This window comes from Chanodichthys erythropterus, chromosome 19, assembly GCF_024489055.1.
Source record: "Chanodichthys erythropterus isolate Z2021 chromosome 19, ASM2448905v1, whole genome shotgun sequence".
Taxonomy (NCBI): Eukaryota; Metazoa; Chordata; class Actinopteri; order Cypriniformes; family Xenocyprididae; genus Chanodichthys; species Chanodichthys erythropterus.
Window position 1 is genome coordinate 18776346 of NC_090239.1, and position 22978 is coordinate 18799323.

Here is a 22978-nt window from a genome sequence, read left to right on the forward strand (position 1 = left end):
GGGTGTTCTGGGATTTTATAGGAACTTGTGACAAAAAGGGGCCCCAAATTAAAAGTGCAGGATTCACATCCTCACACTTGATCTCCAAAAAGTCAGCAGTTGGTTTAGTCACTTTACACCCTTAAAAATAAAGGTTCGAAAAGATGTGAATGATAGGTCTTGGTTTGCTGAACTACAGTAATTGAGGCGCAGACAATGTTCTGGTTTCATGATTCCCAGACGTAGTGGCTGTGAAGGTCAGAACAGCTGACTAGTGAACACAAAGCAGTGCCATGTGGGTGATGATGTCATTGTGTCAGGATTGACAGGTGCACACTCGCCTCTAATGCGTCCCGGGATGCCATCAATACTCATGAGCCACATCCCTCCCAACATGACATGTGACATAATGATTCTGTAACGGCTTCTTTTCACAGAACAAAGCAATAACAACAAATCTCAAAAGCTGTCTACACACTGTCCACCCTCTTTATAGTCACTGAGCAACTTACTCAATGTGTTGTGCCAGTATGCAAGTTCCTGATTTGGAGAACGCCCATTGCCTCTTGTTTAAAAAAAGTGTTTAAGTGTGGTGAAACGGGAAGTATGAAACCACCCAAACATACTCAAAATTCACAGTCCCTCCCCTCAGCATTCAATAAGAAACAGAAAGAGGGCCGGTTGAGCTCTTGTCTATGTTATAGTCATCTGGCTGCAGCCGTCTGTCATTCTCTGTATATAAACACTTTTCCTCTCTCCTCATGCAGTTCTTCAGCTCAAACTACAACAAAGAAGGACGCGAGAGGAGTTGGTCAGCCAAGGAATCATGCCTCGTAAGTCACATTTTACTCCTCTAGTTACGTTGAGCATCGCACACGTTTGCATATGTGAATGTACTTGCAGCAAATGCAGATTGCAATGTATTATGTCATTACTTTTGTGAATGTTTGTGCAAGCTGCATATATGATTGCTACCAAATTTATTTGGACACTTAAGTCGCACTTAAAAATGTATGAATATCTGTGCATTATATATCAAAATCTCAAACTAATGGATTTAATTTATGGTATTTTATTTATAGCACACTTTTCAAGCAAAACATATTAAAGAAGTGTCAGATTATGAAGCAACAAATATATTCGCCAAAATTAAGTTTATGGTTAACACTATAAAGCCTACTTTATCGTATATAATACATGTTATATACGATACGATTTCGAAAGGTGATGATACACAGGGCAACTTTTTGATTAATATTGCTGGGCAATGTTGCCGTCAACAGGAAACCTGATGAGACACAGGGCAACTAATTAGGGCAATGGACAGTTGGCAGCAACCAATCAGAGAGGAGCAAATCTATTGCCAACCCAATAAATACTTTTTTATAAACGCTTGTTAGGCACTTTATTTCAACTTTTCAAATATTTTCTTCATTTTTATTAAATATAAATGCCTTTCTGATCTGATTTGCGATGGGAAAAGGGAAAAGAGCGAGTTTGGCAAAAGGCGGATTCGAACTTGCGTCAATCGCGTTAAAAGCTACTTTCACGTGCCATACACCCTACAGCCTACGCCACTACAGACATTAAACAGAACTTAAGCGTCTTTTTAGTATTTAACTGAAAACATTCGATGGCTAAATTACAGACAACACACATTAAATTGGACATCTGTTGGTATTTTAAGCATTAAATTAGATAAATTTTGTTTTGGGTTGACACATGACAACTTACCAGCATAAAAAGATGTAAGTTCACGCTCCTTTTCTTCGCTTCACTGCCGCTGAGAGGCCACCATCTTGTTTGAATTTTTTCTGAAATCTCCAAGCCAGTCACGTGATCGGCTGCTAGCATTCTGATTGGAGGATCTTAAAACATTGCTCACGACAGATCTAAAGTATCCAGGAATTTGTTGCTCATTCTCAATTGGAAAGTGCTCAAGCAACGTAGCCCAGCAAAAAGTTGCCCCCGTGTATCATCACCTTTATCAACATAATCAAACTTTGATGAAAAACCTCTTGTACATGATCTACTACATGCCTTCTGCCCTCTGATTTATAATTTATACTTTTTAGCAAGCCTTTTACTATAATTGTCAAAATGTCTACCTTTTAGGTCATGGTAAACAGCATATTAATAGCAACATCAACACCAAATTGCATATATTTGCTCATTTTGGAACTTTGAATAAAATTGGTGGGGTTTCCTTCTCAAGTTTGAGCTCCATATTCTTACTATATCATACTCTATGAGTCATAAAATCCTAATGCAATGATACATCAAACTTTTTTAAAGATACATTTAGATATAAAGGTTAAATATACAGTTACATTTAAAATACTGGATACTCTGCTAGGACATCTGTGTGAACTTGACAGGAACTGATTTCATACATCCATGAAAAATCCCTTTTGGACCATTTGATTAAAAGTAATTGCAAAAATGGCTCCAGCATCATGTTTTCATATGCCACTTGCATTGATATTTACTATGCCGTGACATTCAGAAAATTTCTAGGTGTGACTTCTTGAGGCCATATATTTAAAAGAAAGAATAATGACTATATTCTTAGATATTTGTTAGCCTCAAAACACATCCACAATGACATGCAGACTCCTGGTATGGGAATGTTTTACTATTTGTTGGCATGTTAATGAGTTGCTTTTATGGTGCTGCTATAGCCACAAGTATTTCATGTTAATGTAATGAAGGGTATTGGAACATTCAAATGAAATATTTCAACAATGCTTATGTAGAAATCAACACTCATTCAAAAATATGTATGTTTCTTCCAGTATATGCATTATGCTGCATATTGTCAGAAAAAAGAAAAGAAAAGAAAAAAACATGCATTTTGCATAAAGGCTCCAACAGGCATTAATTGACGTGAGAGTCCACTAGCTGTGGTCTCGCATGTCCTCTATAGAAGACTTGACTGTTGTTTGCCAACACAGTCATTGTGAAAGGGACTGTTGTTGTGTTATCAGGTGGATCTACTTCCCCTATTGTTTCCACTTCCTTATTCTGTGTTCTGCTCATCAGGCAAGAGGATTTGCAGTATTCACACTGTGCTTTCTATGCAGCCTCTGTGGGAAGGAGGAAGTGCCCCAGCAACACTAGCTTTGCTCTTTAAAAGCCTCAGCCAAAAATGAACTATTTAGTTAGCTTTATATAGCACTAAGCACTTATGTTACAATATTCATTTACAATGACATAATTTTGCAAGATGCTAAATGGCATGCACATTTTCATGGCTCATGTCAATTCCAAAATCCCTCCATTACAGCACACATAAGCCAGCAGAATTAGTTTAAGATTTCGTAACTGTTTAATGTAACTGTGTGAGGGTAGCTGACACATTATGTGTCCACTGACTTTATCAAAGATTTTAGATTAAAATGTATGAATCTTTTTTTGTTTAGGTCAGGTTTGTAGTGTCCTCTATTATAAACCTTCAAAAGCTTGTGGTTGGTAAGTCTCTTATGATGCGTTTGTTTGATCAAAAACAAAGTAAAATGGTAATATTGTGAAATATTATTGCAATTTAAAATAACCGTTTTCTATTTTAATGTTTTAAAAGGTAATTTATTCCTTTGATGTCAAATACAAATTTCAGCAGTCATTACTCCAGTCTTTAGTGTCACATGATCTTTTTGACATCATTTTAATATGCTTAAAAATCTTACTGACCCCAAACTTCTGTACAGTACTGTTGGTGTATTATCGTGAACTTCCCTTGTACAGAGACCAATATTGCTAACCCTAGCCTGTGGGTTTGGAAATTTCATGAATTCAGTTACCCAAGCTCAGCTGTTACAACACATTACTGCTTCACATTATCCCTTTGACATTACAGCTCAATCACATGTGCATTTTTCATTTTCAACATTCTTTTTAGAGAAATAATATCCATTGTTGTGGTACTGAATAGAGATGCACCGATGTATCAACCACCAATTTTTATCAGCCGATTTTTGATAAATTTACAACCATCGGCATATCGGCTATAGCAGGGATGGACAACTCCGGTCCTGGAGGGCCAGTGTCCAGCAGAGTTTAGCTCCAACCCTAATCAAACACACCTGAACCAGTTAATTAAGGTCTTTAGGATTAGTAGAAAGTTATAGGCAAGTGAGTTTTTATCAGGGATGGAGATAAACTCTGCAGGACACTGGCCCTCCAGGACCGGAGTTGTCCATCCCTGGGCTATAGCATGAAAAGGGCTGATATAACAAACCGATAGTTTATTAATTAGTTGTGTGAAGTCACTGATCTGTATAATAACTGGTGCATAATCCAACATTTTTCTCTGGGTAAAATGAAATACTTGCCCAAACAAATTGAAATCTTTACAAAATACAGCAGTGCTCGTCAATAAGGACCCCCCCCCCAGGGGTCAGCGTGAACGACACTTGGGACAATTGAACACTTACTGTCCCGATCGGTCCAGTGCTCTAAGTTTATCCTTTTGAATGTAGTTTTAAGCCTTACAAATTTAAATATTCAAGCACAAGAACATGAATGAGAACTCCATTCTACTCACTGTGTGAGAAGTTCGCACACATCCATAGGGTACGCCCGGAAAGTAGCATCTCAAGACAGTGTGTGAATAATGAATGGAGTTGTCTTTTTCTTCTTCTAATTCACACAAAATTACATGAAAATGGCCATCTTGGTGAGTTTCATTGTAAACATAGACGGATATGTTTTAAATGAACGTAAACAGTTGAGAGAGAAAATGCTTGTGTAACAGTATATTGTATCCGTGCAGGTCTTAAAGTGACAGCAGCCTAATATTTCTGCTGCGCTGCTGTCTTTTTAAAATTTAATCAAACAACAAAAGACAAAAAAAAAGTTCACTGCTCTTGACTAAATAACTTTCATAACTTTAATAAGGATTAATATGTATTTAATTTATACAGTGAAGAATATGCAGTTATTTAACATTTGTTTACTTTATTTCTGTACCTGAAAACTACTGTTAAACCTACCTAAAAAAAAAAGCACTGTTTATTTCATACGTACCTTTGGTCTGTTGTATTTATGCATTTATGAAGGCCTGCTGAATCTTAAATGGATCCATTCCATGTTCATTACAAATTATTTGATGATTCAGCAATAAACTAGCTAGTATAATTTCATGTACTTTGCTGATTTAAAACATGATCAAAACACTTTCTATTTTAATGACAAAATTTAAAATAAGAGCGCAAGTGACAAATATCGGTATTGGAATCGGACAATAATTGTTTGTTAAAATCAGTATTGGTAACTGGCAGACCAATGAGAGTGGCTGTTTTGTTCACGTGCCTGGAGATGCTGAAGTAACAGTAAAACACGACTTGGTGGTGCTAAAACACAAAATGGTCTTGCCGAGCACACATTGAGCCAAGACGACGAAGATAAAGTAGACAAGGAAGACCCCTACAAACTATCCCTGCGTCTCATACAGCTCCCGTCTCAACGTCTCAAAACGCTGGCGATAAACGCGTGTGATATTTCATCCTGGTGTGTACATGCCTTTAGGCAAAAATTACATTTTTAAAAGAGTAAAGAGTAAAAAAATAAATTAAAAAAATAAGATTTTATATCTTTTAAAATATATTGATTTTGACATCCCAAGTACATTTTCATTCATGCAGATGGATACACACATTTGCTGTCATTACACTGAACTCCCTTTGTTCTTTCAGCAGGTGATTTGAACCAGTGGATGTTCTCTTTTTTGCACATATGACCTTTCATTATGACCTTTTAATGAGTAGTTTTACGTTCTCCTTACATAGTTCCTCAATATAAAATACGATTCATTGTTGGCACAGATGGTTTACAGATACATGTGTACTTGAATACTTGAAAGTCAGAGTAGTGTTTGAGAGAAAACACAGTATGTATTGGCCAGCTGTTTGGAGTAGTTTAGCTCACACAGGAAAAGTTCTGGTGTTTTTACTCAATCTCCCAGACCCAACTTCAAACACTCGTCTGATTCATCTATCGAGTACCTGACAGTCCCAATGACCAATATGCACATCATTCCCTTTGACATCAGAAAGTAAGACCATCTCTGTTTCTGTACACAGCTCTGAAGAGTCCGGCTGCCTTCCACGAACAGAGGAAAAGTCTGGAGAGAGCACGCGTGAGTGACTTTATCTCTTTTTCCTTTGAAAACAAAGAATTCTTTCTTCTCATCTTTGACACTTTTGTTGACACACAGTTGTTTTCTCTTTTACTCGTGCAGACTGAGGATTACCTGAAGAGGAAGATCAGGAGTCGGCCTGAGAGGTCAGAACTAGTCAGAATGCACATCCTAGAAGGTAAGTTTCACATCATTCTCATTTAAAGATGAAATTTGAGTAATATTAAATTATTATTATTATATATTTATTTCAGTTTTCTTTTTTTTTTTTTAAATCTATTGCATGTCATGTTTCTGTTATGTAATTTCTGCCTCTTGCAATGGACCCTTTTAACAGACTGATAACACATTTTCACAGTTATTAACATTGTGAATTTAAAGTAAATCTGAAGTTAATTTTGCATTAAATTTCAGAAAACTAGTTGACGCTGCTGTGTGGGTGTTTTTAACACAAGGGTTGAGGGAGTGGCGGCTAATAATTTGACATCTTATCTCTTCTGACCAGCTTAATCAATCTCTCTAATTTTTTACCCTCTTTTTATTTTGCTATTGAAAAGCAATTATTCGTTGTTGTTTCTATTCACCACTGTAGAAGTTTACCCAACTTTGACGACTTGTAAAACCCCGGAAATGTAAAAAAGCGTCCATAGCCATTTATTTCATCTTAACCTGTTTAGGAGTGAAGGAGCGGTCTGTAACTTCAATAATCTTTTGTAATGTTTCCATTTCTGTTACTATACAAACAGGTAGTTGATCAATATGCCAAAAATACTAAGTGGGAAGACTCTCAGAGGGGATTTTAGGTGTTATTTACATAGAAGGAAGTGATTCAGTTGTCAATGATTCAATTTGTTTCACCCGCAGAGACTTCAGCTGAGCCGTCACTGCAGGCCAAGCAGCTGAAGCTGAAGAGAGCTCGATTGGCAGATGATCTCAATGATAAAATCTCCCACCGCCCTGGTCCTATTGAGCTCATCCACAAGAACATCCTCCCTGTGCACACGCTCATTGGTTAGTCCGTAACCACTGTCACAAACAGCATTTATGTTGCACGCACTGTTAGAGCAATGTCAGCTTTGTTAGTGTTGCTGTTTAAGCACCATAAGCATTTTCTCCACAAATGACAACAATGCATATCTATTATTTACAAATTTGTCAAAAGGAAAATTTAACTACATTTCTTTTCAATAACATCCTTTTCATTTGAATAGCAGTTCGTTCATAACCAAAATGCTACAAATTCTGTCAGCAGAAATCTTTTTTTTTTTTTTTTTAAATACAAGTTTAGTTTTACTATCATTCATTTCTTAAGTGTATCTATGCACATATCAGACAACTAATTTCTTGAATGTATTATCAGGGACAGAGTCTCCAAAGGGTGAGAGCTCCTCATTGGATGAGGACAGTAGTGATGCGCTGTCACCGGATCCCCTGTGCAGTCAGGACTCTCCGTTGAGTCTTGCCCCTCAACACTCCCCCTCCGATATGCTGAATATGAATGGAGACTTATCACCCACTCGGGTAGATTCCTGTTTCAGTTTTTCAATGAGATAAATGGAATATTTCTTTTGTGCTTTCAGTACTAGAGGGCAGCATTGCTCTCCACTTAAAGGGACAGTTCACCCAGAAAATCATGTTGTTGCAAACCTGTATGACTTTCTTTCTTCTTTGGAACACAAAAATGCTCAAGTTTTTTTTTCTTCCCATTTGTGTTTTCTCTTTAAATTGGCTCATTATTATGCATTACAAAGGAACATATGCAGAGTTGAAGACAATGTAAGAAATGCATTCAAGATCACATAACGTATTTAACCAGCGTATATATTGTAGTTCCTTACTCAGGCCCCACCTCCTCCACTCGTCGCGGCTGACGCCTCTCCGCCTCAGAATCTAACCAGTGAAACTAACATGACAAACTCTTCCCGTCCACCAACGGGACATACAAAGGTAAAGCAAAAGCATCAAATCTATCATCAGTTTCATTTTTCAGCCTGAGCCACTGAAAAATGTGATTTCATCACTCATGCTTCTCTTTTTACTCCTTTGCTTTTTTCAGTCCAAGTCCAGCACAGACCGGACTTCTCATCGATCCAAGAAACCCAAAGATAACAAGCCCAAAGTGAAGAAACTCAAATATCACCAGTATATTCCACCTGACCAGAAGAATGACCGGGAGCCGCCTCCTCAGCTGGACTCTTCATATGCCAAGATCCTCCACCAGCAGCAGCTTTTCCTTCAGCTTCAGATCATCAACCAGCAACAGCAGCACTACAACTATCACACTATCTTACCCGCCCCTCCAAAGTGAGTACAACCATACAGGATGTGGATTCATTTTACTGTATTGTGTATGTGCATATTATGTCTGGGTATGGGGTCATTATGTATTTGAAATAAATCTCATGATCAAAATAAATTAAAAGCAGTGATATTGCAAACTTTTATAAATAGCTGTTTTCTATTCCTGTGATACCAAAGCTGAATTTTTAGCAGCCATTACTCCAGTCTTCAGTGTCACATGATCCTATAGATACTAATTTATTATCAGTTTTTAAAACAGTTGTGCTGATTTACTGAGGATACTGTGATGCATTTTGTTTTTCAGAATTCATTGATTAATAGAAAGTTCAAAAGAACAGTGTTTATTTGAAAGAGAAATATTTTGTAATGACTTTTGATCAATTTATTGCATCCTTATTTAATAATATTAATGAATAATAATATACAAAAATCTTACGGACCCTAAACTTTTGAACAGTGGTGTATGACTGCTAGAGTGGTTCTCATCTGGTGTTGGTCATGACCCAAAAATTTGCAACCTACCATAAAATCATGCATAATCTTGATAAAAAAGTAAACAGACAACCCTATGCAAGATAAAATGAAATATGATCCAGAATACATTAAATACAGATTATATAATCTGGGTTCTGAGGCAAAGCCACTGTTCTAGAGAATTGTAGACACAACTAACTCATTTAAATATAAAACAAAAATAAATCTGTTCAATTCTAGACTTCCTGCTGAAAAGCAGCAACCATCCACCAGTCTGGGTCCCTCCCCTTCCCAGACTATTTCCACATGCTCGACAGTCTCCTCCAATCAGAATGGGCCCAATCGTCAGAGCCAGCCTACAGCGGGAGGAGCTAAGCCCAGCACTTTGCCTGCAAACCTGGATGAGTTCAAAGTGGGTAACCGTTGTAATTTATTCACTTTTACTAAAGCAATAACAGTGACCTGGACCAATAACTGGACTTTTCATTTAGAAGTATCCTACTTATTTTGTTATTAGGAATTTTTTTTTAAATCCTTAAAGGGGACCTATTATGCCCCTTTTAAAGAGATGTAAAATAAGTCTCTGATGTCCCCAGAGTTAATGCCAATGCTCCAAGCTCCGGTGACAGAACAATCTCACGCACTAAAAATGTCAGAAACTGAGAAGCACAGAGTCCAAGAAGCTGTGTTTAGTTCGAATCGGAGTCTGAAATGATGCCTACAGAGCCAGAGAATATATGCTGCATGGAGACAGAATGGGTATAGTTTGGTTTAAAACAGTACAAGAAGTGCGCATTATAGTCTTTTATCTATGAACTCTCCCTTGCATTATCATTAACATACACAGCGAATTACACAAAAACACTCGTTACAACTAACAGTACAAAACTTCTCAGGGGTGCTTATAAACTGGTAAACTTTATATCCATAAAACAAGTCCGCTGGTCTGTAATAAAGTGCGTGCGTTCTCTCTCTCTGCCGTGACCAGTATCGCTCCGGAGAGGATCATGTACAGTTTGTAGTGATCCATCCTTGAGTAATAACTCCAACCACAGTTTCCTCAGTGACTCAGATGGCGGGAATCTGTGGAGCCTCGTATGTTCAGCGAGTGCACCGAAATGTTGGACTCTGTGCTTCTCAGTCAGGGGTGTGTCTATGCTAACAGAGCTGATCGTCACCAGTCATGGGCGGGGTTTCCTTACTCTTACATAGGAGTAGGGGGAAATATCAAACAGCGCGTTCTGAGAAATTGAAAATAATAAATGGGGATTGTAAAAAAAGTTTTGGGTGGATTTTTACCATTATAGGCTGGTTGCTTACACACACTGTGGATACACATCTGTGTTGAAAGTGAATTTTGCATAATAGGTTCCCTTTAATGTAGAGTTGAAGCCATAAACCAAAACAACCAGCTCTGATATGAATCACAATATTACAACCATTGCAGAAACTAATGGGATTTTTTTTTTATTTTTACTTCCGACTGTTGCGCTCTACTGTGATTATTTTGAAACTGAATTGATTGTTCATCTTGCTTTCAGGTCGCTGAACTTAAACATGAGCTCAAACTGAGGGGTCTGACAGTATCGGGAACTAAGAACGATCTCATTGAACGACTGAAGAACTACCAGGAGCAGAACAATGGATCATCAGCCGCAGGAGCTGCAGCTATGAAAACTGCTCAGTTACCGCAGGTGTCAGTTCAGTCATCTGGTGCCGCCTCACATCAAACCCCAAAAGATGCGGCTACTCCAGTGTCTGCCTTTCCCAAAGCGGCTACAACTAGGGTCCACAGCACAACTCCACCTCAAATCATGCGCTTCAGCAGCACAAGCTCCTCCCCTCCTGTATCTCCTACCCCCTCCGACCGCTCTCTGGCCGGATTGAGTCCAGATGAGACCAGCTGCAATGGAGATGTGTTTGGAGAAATGGTATGTCTGTGGGTTTGAAGAAGCACTGCATAAATGGTCCAAAAAAAAACCCTTATGTCGTTCCAAACCTGTAAGACCTTTGTTCATCTTTGGAACCTCCTGGATTTCATCAAAAATATCTTAATTTGTGTTGCGAAGATGAACGAAGGTCTTACGGGTGTGGAACGACATGAGGGTGAGTAATTAATGACAAATGTCATTTTTGGGTGAACTAACCCTTTTAATTTATAAGATTAAATTTAAAGTTCTAAATAAAATTGACTTATATGGAAGTGTTGTGCTGCATAAAGCATCTTATTTTAGTATTTTAGTTCAGTTTTTATAAGAACTTGTGTTTCTTCCTTAACAGGTTAGCTCACCTCTCACCCAGCTCAGCCTGCACCCCTCTCCAGATCATCCATCTCCAATTAAAGAGGAGTCTCTCGGGCAGATGCAGGCATCCTGCAGCCTTTCTCGCTTGGGTTCGCTTCCAGTCTCACAGCGTCAGGATCCAGCAGGATCTGCAGTGGACAAAGACCAAATGCTTCAGGAGAAGGACAAGCAGATCGAGGAGTTGACACGCATGCTCAGACAGAAGCAGAGGCTGGTGGAGACCCTGCGCTCTCAGCTGGAGCAGGGTAAGCGCGGAGCAGCTGCAGAGGTCTCGGACAACACGGGTAATGCTGAAATGCCTTCACTGTCTAACGGAGTGGAAGTGAGGGTGAAGGAAGAGGTCAAGGAGGAAATGGACACATCAGAGGACCTGCAGAAGCAAGTCCAGCCCATGAAAAAGATCCAGGCGCCATGTTCACAGCAGACTCTGCTCAAGCTGCAGCAGATTCACCGGCTGCAGGTGCAGCAGCAGCAGCAAATGCTGGTGGACCTACCAAACGCACAGAACGCACAATTACTGCAACAGCAAAAGCAGCAAATTAACCCACAGAAACTGCAGCAAGAGCAAGGAAAGACACAGGTGTTACAGCTGCATAAGCAGCAGAAAGCACAATTACTGCAGCAGCAGAAGTTGCAGTTAATGCAACAGCAGAAGGTGAAGTTACTACAGCAGCAGCAACAGAAGACGCTGTTACAACAGCAGCAGAAGACTCAATTGCAGCAGCAAAAGAAGACAGCGTTACTGCAACAGCAGCAGCAACAAAAGTTGCAGCAGCTCATCATCCAGCAGAGCCAACAAAAGCAGCTACAAACCAATCAGAAGCAGCAGCAGACGCCACAAAATCAGCAGTTGCAGACACCACAGGTCAGCAACATTTCCAATTCTAATGATTTGGATGGGGAACATTGTGTGAATTTTGTTTTCTGCAGTTCTTGCTATCATCTTCACATTATATTTATTTTATTTTTTACAGGTTTCACAGGTGTTCATCAATCAGCCGTCTAGTACTCAGATTACTACGTCTTTCCCACTGGATCTCCTGAAAGCTCACCCCACACCCACGCTGGTCACTGACAGCAATGGCAACCGTTATCTGATTGCACTCACCAGTAATAGTTTGGAAAGCCTGACTGGAAAGTCTCCTCAGAGCAAATCTAATGGACGGATTACTCTACAGGTGACTAAACAACAGTTTAACTTGTAATATTTTAACAGTTTCATTTATATATATTTTGAAATGCAATTTTATTCCTGTGATGCAAAGCTGAATTTTCAGCAGCCATTACACTGTCACATGAGAAATCATATAATATGCTGATTTGGTGCTCAAGAAACATTTCTTATTATTATCAATGTAGAAAACAGTTTCATAATACTTGGTTTGTTGTGTTTCAGAGATTGCAGTCAACCCCTTCTAAGCTCCCTAGCCAGTCATCTGCCGATATGGCTAGTTCTGCCAACCAATCACAAGCTGTCAAAGAGCCCATCACCAAAGTATGTGCATATAACAATGTGGATGTGCTTACTCAAACCTGTTACAGTTCTGAAAAATAGCGTTTACATGAGATAGTGCTCTCTGTTGAAACACCAAGATGTATAACAGATATGTACAAATAGCATATGATGAAAGCCAATGATAAGCATGTTTTTTTTCAACCTATAAGGGGAAATTAGTTAATGTAGGGATTTTTTTTGACTATTCTTATTTTAAATCAACATAGAATTATCATTGCATGAATTTCAATTAGATGCATCATATTTGCTACAGTTATAGACCTGTGGACTTAAATTTGTGAATCAACATCACAGAATAACGTTCTCAAAAATCGTACATTCAAATTACAGATATGAAATGACCTGTGTGCATTTGTGGAATGCATTGAGAGCTAACAAAACAGTGTATATGTATTATAATTATAGTATTTAGGGAAATATAAGGGGCTAGGCTGGATATAGGCTGCATCTCCTCTCTGCAGCTGACCCATGCTTAAATCTCCCATTTCCAGGTTCAGAAATTAGGGCTCCACTTGGAAACCACAAGTGTTCAGGAGTCTAGCCAGCCAGTGTCCGCCCCACCCAGCTTTGAGCCCTTCTTCTCTGAGGAATCTAACCCACTGAACAAACCCTCTTCACCCCCTTCATTTAAGGTAGCGCACTTGCATAAATACTCATGCTTTAGTTTTGTTACCCATTTCCCTTTTGTCTTTATCTTTTGCTAAAGCTAGCATTTCTTTTTCCATTTTCCTCTACCCATCATGTGCATCTGTTTTAGGAGGACACTTGCCCAACTTTTGATCGACATACTTTGTTCACCCCTTCCTCCCCAAAACCGAAATCTCACTCCCCTCAACGTTTTAAAGTATGGCCTCCACTCACATTCTTCCTTTTTCTGTTTTTTTCCTTCATTTCACCTTCTTTTTCTGTTTCCATTGTTGTTGTTATAGCACTATATTTTCTTACATTGGTGATATTCTCTATTTACAGGATAATGTCTCTAACAACCAGCAAATAGATGATTTGTTTGAAATCCTGATCAAGAGTGGAGGTAAAAAGACTTTCAAAGTATCTTAAATATAATATATATGCTACCATTTAAAAGTTTGAGGTCAGTAAGATATTTTTAAAAGAAATTGATTATTTTAATCGGCAAGGATGCTTTAAATATATTTAAAGTGACAGTAAAGACATTTATAATATTTCTATTTCAAATAAATTCTGTTCTTTTGAACTTCTATTCATCAAAGAATCCATAAAAAATGTATCATGGTTTCCACAAAAATATTAAAGGGTTAATTCACCCAAAAATTCTGTCATTAATTACTCACCCTCATGTTGTTCCAAACACGTACGACCTTCGTTCATCTTTGGAACACAAATTAAGATATTTTTGATGAAATCCAAGAGCCCTCTGACCCCTCCATAGACAGCCATTTTTTTACCACTTTCCAGGCCCAGAAACGTAGTAAAGACATAGTAAAAATAGTCCACTTGACTACAGTGGTTCAACTTTAATTTTATGAAGCGACGACAAAACAAAATAAAACAAAAATAATGACTTTATTCAACAATTTCTTCTCTTCCCTGTCAGTCTCCTACACTGTTTACATTGTACATACAGTGCAGTGCTTCCGGGTTCTACGTGAGAATGCCGGCTCATTATTGGCCGACGCATGCATGTGATGCTGATAGAGGAGCTGGCCAATAACGAGTCGCATTCTGACGTAGAACCTGGAAGCGCTGCACTCTGTCTGCAACGTAAACAGTGTAGAACACTGACAGGGAAGTGATGAAATTGTTGAATAAGTCATTATTTTTGTTTTGTTTTTGCACACAAAAAGTGTTCTCGTCGCTTCATAACATTAAGGTTGAACTACTGTAGTCAAGTTGACTATTTTAACAATGTCTTTACTACTTTTCTGGACCTTGAATGTGGTAATTACGTTGCTTTCTATGGGAGAAAAAAACTTGGATTTCATCAAAAATATCTTAATTTGTGTTTCGAAGATGAATGAAGGTCTTACTGGTTTGGAACGACATGAGGATGAGTAATTAATGACAGAAATTTCATTTTCCCTTTAAATAGAACTAGAAAACATTTTAAATTGTAATAATATTTCACAAAATTACTGTTTTTACTGTATTTTTTTTAATGTATGATCAAATAAATGTAGCCTTGGTGAACATAAGAGACTTCTTTCATATATTGATATTAATAAATATCTCTTCTTTCCATATTGCAGAAATTTCATCTGGATTTAAAGCCAGTCAAGACCCCTCCCTGTCAGACCTCCACTCCAGCCCACCCACTCCATCCCCACCACCTTCTCCGCTCCACCTCTCGCCACCCACACATCACCCCGACCCTGTTCCCGCTCCTTCCCAGCAGCTACCAGACACCCAGGACAGGCCTTGCTCTAGAGCTGTCCGCCTCGAGGACTTCCTGGAGAGCACCACCGGTGCTCCTCTCCTTGGCGTGGAGCCGGACGGCCCATTGACGTTGATCGATGACCTCCACAACCAAATGCTGAGCACTTCCAGTATTCTGGACCATCCCTCATCTCCAATGGACACCAGTGACCTGAGCTTCTCACCCCACCCGGCCAACCTGGACTTTGAAGACCCCACCCTGGATGTCATGGATTGGCTGGACATACCCGCGGTAGGAGGGGGCAGTAATTGTAACGGCGGGGGTATGGTTCTTGCCCCTCTCAGCTCACACACCCCACCCAGTGTATTTTCTGCAGACTTTTTGGACAGTTCGGATCTGCAGATCCATTGGGACTCGTGTTTGTAGCTTTTGGTCTTAATTGCTTGATGACACACAATTTAGCACCTTCAACCTTACTGTGTATAAGGCTGTACACAAAACACTCCAGATGCACATATGCTGTTTCTTATGCTGAATTTTTTTTCTTCATATTCCTTTGCCGAATGGTATTTAAACAGTTCCTGTGTCTGATAGGTCCTCTTAAGCACTGAATTTTAAGCTTTCATTTACTTCATCATACCCAAATGTTTTACATCACTCGGCACTGTTGCCTTTGCCAACAGAGAGACCAATCTGGACCCCGAAACCAACTTCTCACACCTTGAACAGCTAAACTAAACCCATACTTTGGTCTAGCTATTAGACCAGTTGTCCATGCTGGATAGGCTAAATTTTTACATTAAGCACACCAGATAGTACAATCTCCACTACTTATCTTTGGCACCGTATAGTGTTACTTCTACCCATCTCAATAAAGTTATGACCTCATGACCATTATATGAGGCTATTTCTGCACCACGTTTCACAAACACGTTTCATCGACAAATGAAATGGAGAAAAAAATATGAGATATCATAGACTTCCTTGCATTTGAACCCTTTTGGCATGTTCTTCCAACATTGCACTTAAGCTGACCCGACTGGTGCTCTGGTCTACACGACCCAATTTAATGGGCTCTGCAGGGAACCAGGTTTGGTGACGTTCACCAGATCTCTATGCATTGCTGTAATTTAGGATCATGTATTGATGAAACCTTTGTTCTTTTCCCTCTGATTGTAGCGATTCGCTGGTGGAGGTCAGTGCTGGGGTTCAGGTTTCAGAATATTTGGAACTTCTTGTTTTTTAAAAAAGGAAAAAAATAAAAGAAAAAAAAATGCAGCGTGGAGTGTGTTTTATTGTTGCTCCTGCACTCACATATACACAGCACTTTTCACCCACAAAGGCTTATATATATATTATTATTAATTGGAAATACTTTAAAAGCATGCAATGAATGATTTTACATTTCTCATTCCAGTTTGGATAAAAGCATCTTGCATTGCTTTTACGGTACAAGCTAGCATTTGTATTGGATTCCCTGGGAATCGAACCAATGATAATGGTGTTGCTAGCATCATGCTCAACTGTTTGAGCTTCTGGAAAAATTTGGTCCATTTTCATCTTGCTGCAGCATTGGTTTTGTTGTTTTGGGATATGCAGTTATAATATGAAATATCTGTTATATCATATCAGAAAATAAATATCACTGAAATGATAACACCAATAAGCTGCTGTGTGGAGAATTGAGAATTCTGATAGGAGGGAAAAGGCTGGGAATGGACTGAATTACAGCGTTAAAGGGACATTTTGTCAAAACAAATAAATAAATATATATATATTTACTCACCCTTAATGATTTTTTAAAGGAGTAATTAAAAACTGACAGTCTCAGTCACCATTCACTTCATCTTTTCTTTCCATCCGATTAAACTGAATAATGTTGATGGAGACTGTTTCGGAAGAAACTCATGCAAATTTGGAACAACATGATGAAATGACAAATTTTGGGGGAGAACTCTCCAACTATCCTTGGAACATGGATGCTCTCAAGCATATTTTTTAATGTCTAACAAACGCGTGCGTAATAAAACTATGTTGTTTGCAGTAATGTCGTCTTATTGTGATACTTGTCAGGAGAATGTTCTGTTACACTATGCGGTATCACCAAAAGAGGGCGCAATACATCTATAGCCCAAGCCCAGATGATCGTGTGACAGGTAGAGGCTCAGTGGTGCTCTGTGAGGCAAATGTGTTTTTCTGCTTTCTGCCTCGACAACCATGACCGACATCTTGAATGTACCTGCCTGTTGTGCATGATGAGTGGTGACGGTTTAAGAGAGGTCGTAGAAGTAAGTAGACTATAAATAAAACCAAACACTGAAAATCCTCAAAATCATTTCGACGTTTTGGAACTTTTATTTTGAAAAGAGACATTGTTTGAAGTACAAATCCACACTCGTTTTTACGTCAAATCGTTGATTTACATTTTCAAGCATTATTTTTTGTTGTTATTGGTTGTTTTATTAACTTCTATTTAGTCAAAATTTGAATAAAAAACCCTATTAAAAATATTTCAGCTTGTCTGTCCAGTTTTGGTTTCTCCAATTGTTGTTAAAAGCCCTTATACCACTAGTTCATTAACATATCACTTTTTTACACAGGCATTACCAACACAGGCTTTATCAACTTAACAAATAGTAACTTATACAAACACTCCTATTTCAGATGTCTTTAAACGTAGAACAAAACGTTGGTGTAGTTGTTAAATACAGTTCTTATATAATTAAATAATACAATTCATGTACATGAATACAGAAATATATTATAGTATGCCCGATACAAATATGAAAACAGAAAAAGTGTCCAGTTCACAAGAATATCTGGCTTGAATAAAAGCAACGCACAATGCAGTACAGGAACAGATAGGAAGCACTTTTAAGTACATATATTTTAAATATTACAATTTACATTTAAGAAACATCACACTAGCATGTGCTGTTGGCCTGAATGTCGGCACAGATGTCATTTGGCTGTAGGCACAAAGCCACAGGTAATCACAGCCGTGCTGATATTAAGACTGTGAGTGTGATATTGCTTTTATACAACAGTTCAATTAACAAGTAAACTGTACGTGTAAAGATGAGTAACAGTGATTTTCCCTCCCTGCTCAATGCGTTCTGTAATCACTCTGTATTTTCCATTCCCAATCATGCTAGCAGGGTTTTTTTCAGAATTAAAATTTGAATCTCCTGTTTACACTGCAGATGGTTAGCCAACACAATTAGCGTCGATTCTGAAGTATCAGACTTTTCCCCATCAGACTTGCTTTGTTATTGAAGTAGATCTTGTTTTTTTATTTGGATACATTGTATCTTTGAGGTACAAGTTCTGGTAATTCAGTCCACTAATCCAAGTAAAAGAAAGGACACACGAGTAGAAGGTAAACAGTGCAAGGCTTGCCTACAAGACAGCTAGTGCTTGTGAGATCTTGATTTCAAGGATGGTTAATTCAGTAGAGCTGATATTTGTTGCCATTGCATAGCTTGTTTTACAAGAATGATGTGCTTCATTCTCAGTTCCAAGGTCCAGATTATTGCTCAGAGCTGCTGGCATTATTTCTTCAGCCTCACACCATGAGGCAATCAGCCTTGGTCAACAATCTGTAAAGTGAATGACTCAGCATGACATTAAGGACTCAACACTGGCGGTCTTGAGAAACAGAGGAGATGGAGAAGATCAGACTCTTTTGAGCAAACAAGATAAAAACAGGAAGATAAGATGAAGTTGAATGTTTGATGATGTCTTCACTCCTTGACTGGAGGATTTGAATGTAAAACTAGACTCATAAATCAATTTCTTTCTTTTATTTCCACAGAAAATGTATCTAGGACAGAGCCAATAGCCTTGTGGGCAGCATTCCAAAATGTAGTGCAGTAAGCGAACTGTAGGCTAACCAAGTTGAGTCCTGGCTTGTCGTTCCTTCCCAATCCCATCCTACTTGTCTTCCTGTTAAGTTCTGCCCCAATAAAGACAAAAATTCCAAAAAAAAATTAAGTTTTTAGCTTTTCAGGAATGTCTTTTTCAGTATAAACGTGTTTAATGGCGCTTTATCAGAATTGTAGTCAAGTTTGCAATTACCATTGAGAGTTTACAAAGGTGATTGTAACCCACTGGAACGGGATTATTATGTCTTGTGGTTTTTTTCAACTTCATTCCCCTAAAACAAGTTAGTGGTTTAATGAGTGATTTTCTCACAACGAGACTTCCCAAGCCAGAGAGGAAGACCGTGAAATTTGGTAACTCAAAAACTTTCTTCATGAGCACAAAATCCTCAACACACTCAGCGAGGCTTATGCTTAAATCCTAGTGTGAGACTGGACATCTGGGTGTCCTCTTTGCCTCTTCTGGGGTTAGGAGAATAAGTTTGCTTTGTCTTTTATACATAATTGATCCTGAGGTTGTTTACATAAAGATGGCCAGGATAATGTCCCTTAATGACTTAGATTTAGGCTGACGTGATGATGGAATTGTCCCAGTTGAGTTGATGTGGCCTTGGGCACCATTCCTGTCTTTTGGTCTGAACACTCACCTCATTGTTGACACAAAAGCCAGATATAACCCCAGAAAAGTGGGACACAGAAGAAACCTTATTATCTTAGACAAGAGTGGTTTAGCACTAAAAGTAGGGGTGACTACACAGTCCTGACATTGTAGTCTTTGTGCATACAGTCCATTAACAGTCAGCAGTGTTGTTTCATTCATTCCTGTTTCCTCAGACAGTGACCTCCGTCTTGCTGTTGGTCTGACAGGCTTTAAGTTTGGGATGGGGCTGATACAGTGGTTGTCCCCCATAGCCCGTGGGCTGGGAGATGAACTCCGGTAGTGTTTCTATGCTGTACTGTCTTCTGTTGCTGTAGATCTGTCGGCGAACAGAGTGCCCTGGATGCGAGATCTGCCGGTGGACGTGTCTTTGTCCAGAATCCCAAGCTTTGAAGGCTGAGCTGGAAAGTTGAGGGTGGGTGATGGTTTTTGGGATGCGGGTCCTCTCCAACTGGTTGGTTGGGATTGAGATGGACAGGGGGGAATGGATGTCATGGGAGGGGAGGACCTGGTGGAGGTAGGACTTGTCTTTTGGGTGCATTGACATCGGTTGAAAAGGTACAGGAGGGGAATGATGCTGGGAGAAATCCATTAGTGGATAACTCTTGTAGTAGCCCCGGCTTGCAGTATCGGCTGTAAAGGTGGAGAAGAAACAGAGGACGTTAGACAAACATAAGATTATTTATGTGGATATTTGAACTACATTATAATTGAGCTACAGAGGATTTTTGCATAGTTGAGCTACAGTCTTTATGTGGCTACAAACTCTGAGCCCAAAAACGGACATGGGGATGGAAAAGAGTATGAGATGGAGGAAAAATGTATATTCCACTGCTATTTCATTTTCTCACAAATGTTTTGTGTTTCCCCAAGAAACTTTAAGTTCGCTTGTAAAACCTTGGCATTCTTTGGGAGCAAGTGCAAAGTTTCTTTAGGGTATGTGAAAGTTTTGCGAGTATACATTACATCTAATTAAATAACGTGCACTAATGTGTAATAGTCTAAAATCCGTCCATTGAAATCATGTGTTAGATGTATCAACTTTAAATCTAGTTTTGATGAAGGCCATAAAACTTAAAACTGCAGTGTCTGTAATCCTGTTGAGATATCCACTGAGAGGTTGTCTATTTTATTAAACACTGACTTTATGTTGCCTGAAATGTTTAAAGGTCATACCTCGGACATGAGTTATCTCTCTTCTCACGGTATTTACCTGGGAGCTGCTCACCATGTCTCGCTGCATTAATGTCTGCTAGATGCACTTGTTCTGTTGTTCTTGTATTGGAGTGAATCAGAAGGTTTTAGAAGGTGTGTACATGTGTGTATGTCAGGGGACATATTATATATGGGCCTACATGCCTGAATCACACACAAAAACAAAAGGATCTAGTACAGTTCCTTTGGATGCTCTTTTGGTCTTAGCCTCATCAAATCCAGAATCAAATTTATAAACTGATGTCAGATGGCATTCTTTCAAGTAACATAGTCATCAAGTTAAATTTTTATCCTCTTTTCTCATTCATTACTTTGTTCTGGCCACAAAGTGTTTCAAATAGATGACATCTGAAAATCCTTGAGCTTACTCCAAAGGCTGTATTGTCAGTTTGCATCAACCTCATCATCACCATCACCACGGTGTGCTGATTGCAGATCATCCTGGCATCAGATCTTTGTTTGGTAACAGTCAGATACAGACGTGTTCATATGTGAAAGTAATTAATAATAATGTGTATGTATTATGTATGCGTCACTATGTCACTGAATCATTGTGATACTTCTGGCTTAACACTATTGGCTTAACATGTTCCCAGAATGTAGGGCAGGCTAATGCTCCTGCATAAATGGACAACAAAATGCACCACTCAAGCCCACAGCTTTTTTTTTTGCTGTCTTTAAAATATGTAAAAGTGACATTTATTATTTTGCAGTTTTTTCAACCAATCGCAAACTCAATAAAATAAGAACATTAACTAGGAGCTTTCATACTTACGGTATATTTTTAAAAGTTTTTAACAATGGTATTTAGAGGTCATGTGTGAACAAGACCCATTGTTGAAATTACCAGAGCTGATTTGCTGGCTGAGGACATTGTAACATTGCCAATTAATTATGTATCGATGTTATGTGTAACATCACCATAAGATTAATGGTTTGAGTACTTCAAACAAGTTTTGAAGAAGCAGATTCCGAACTATAGCTATAATGAGAAACTATATTAGCATCCACAAATGACAATAACGTTCTATTCATTATAAGCATGTGCTGCAGTTATATCTTCAGCTGCTGGACAGACCGCATCTTGCTTGCATGCCATGGACATGCACAATGGTAATCCCGACCTTGCACTTATGCATAAACTGCACTCTGTGACCAATTTTGAAGGTTAAAGAACAGCATTTGGTCGGGCGATGTCCACTTTTGTGATCCAGGGGCACTACACTGTAAACCCTAATGCTCAAAATAATTAATTGGTTTGAGTAGGACAAACTTAAAGGGATAGTTCACCCAAAAATTAAAATTTGATGTTTATCTGCTTAGTCCCAGGGCATCCAAGATGTAGGTGACTTTGTTTCTTCAGTAAAACACGGTTAGTGAGGTCTGAACGCGCTCTGACAACGGAAGTGATCTCTAGCACTCATTGAAGCAAAGCACGAGACATCACTTCCGTCATCGGAACGCGTTTTCTGACCTCACTAACCAGACTCACAGGGCAGTTGGACATAGTGGTGTATTAGTAGGAAAAAATTATATAAATACTGTTCGGTTTCTCGCACAAACTGTTCGTTTCGTGTCTTAGGACATCAGTGTGTCGTAGGATTTAATTTGGATTTGTCTGTGCATGTTTTTTTTTTTACTCTTATAAATGGAGTTCCCATTGCCATACATTATACGACTGACAGACCGCAACGGTTGGAGTTCAAAATCATCATTTGTGTTCTACTGAAGAAACAAAGTCACCTACTTCTTGGATGCCCTGGGGGTAAGCAGATAAACATCAAATTTTCATTTTTGGGTGAACTATCCCTTTAAATTAAACAAATCAGTCCAATCAACTTTTATGAGTATTTAGGACTTTCTTTTACTTTCAAGTTCACAGAACTAATATTTTAAGTAAACTGAACTGTTTCATTGTTTTGAGTTTTATGAACTTACTTCTTTTAATTTAGACAAACTTAAGTTTAACTGAAACTGGACTGGGATCAGCTATTTCCCAGCATGCTTTACATGGCACTCGAAAGGGAGAGTAAATGCTAAAATTAAGTGTTATGTAATGTTTTTTTGTGCAAGATTAATATTAAGTAGAAGATGTAGTGATTAATGTTTCGTCATGCTAATTGACCCTTCGCCGTGAGTCTGATTGACAAGCGATCTAACCA

At 38.7% G+C, this 22978-nt stretch overlaps 2 protein-coding genes across 6 annotated transcripts in view; one reads left to right on the plus strand and one right to left on the minus strand.

The window, feature by feature from the left end:
• mrtfab (myocardin related transcription factor Ab) overlaps nt 1-16335 on the plus strand; it is a 41576-nt gene extending 25241 nt beyond the window's left edge. For 4 of the 5 annotated variants that reach the window (XM_067369174.1, XM_067369176.1, XM_067369177.1 and 1 more), the window contains 16 exons: nt 747-812; nt 6060-6115; nt 6218-6293; nt 6980-7126; nt 7476-7636; nt 7946-8062; nt 8172-8419; nt 9131-9302; nt 10432-10821; nt 11171-12058; nt 12168-12371; nt 12590-12688; nt 13201-13341; nt 13467-13553; nt 13679-13739; nt 14935-16335. In XM_067369174.1, the coding sequence (XP_067225275.1) occupies nt 747-812; nt 6060-6115; nt 6218-6293; nt 6980-7126; nt 7476-7636; nt 7946-8062; nt 8172-8419; nt 9131-9302; nt 10432-10821; nt 11171-12058; nt 12168-12371; nt 12590-12688; nt 13201-13341; nt 13467-13553; nt 13679-13739; nt 14935-15488 (3467 nt within the window). In that variant the 3' untranslated portion in view covers nt 15489-16335. The remainder of the gene's footprint in view (nt 1-746; nt 813-6059; nt 6116-6217; nt 6294-6979; nt 7127-7475; nt 7637-7945; nt 8063-8171; nt 8420-9130; nt 9303-10431; nt 10822-11170; nt 12059-12167; nt 12372-12589; nt 12689-13200; nt 13342-13466; nt 13554-13678; nt 13740-14934) is intronic. The other variant, XM_067369175.1, reaches the window with a different exon arrangement.
• A 3438-nt stretch (nt 16336-19773) lies between these two features.
• shisa8b (shisa family member 8b) overlaps nt 19774-22978 on the minus strand; it is a 35359-nt gene continuing 32154 nt past the window's right edge. Inside the window, exon 4 of the mRNA XM_067370163.1 lies at nt 19774-20234. Coding sequence (XP_067226264.1) covers nt 19774-20234 — 461 coding nt within the window. The remainder of the gene's footprint in view (nt 20235-22978) is intronic.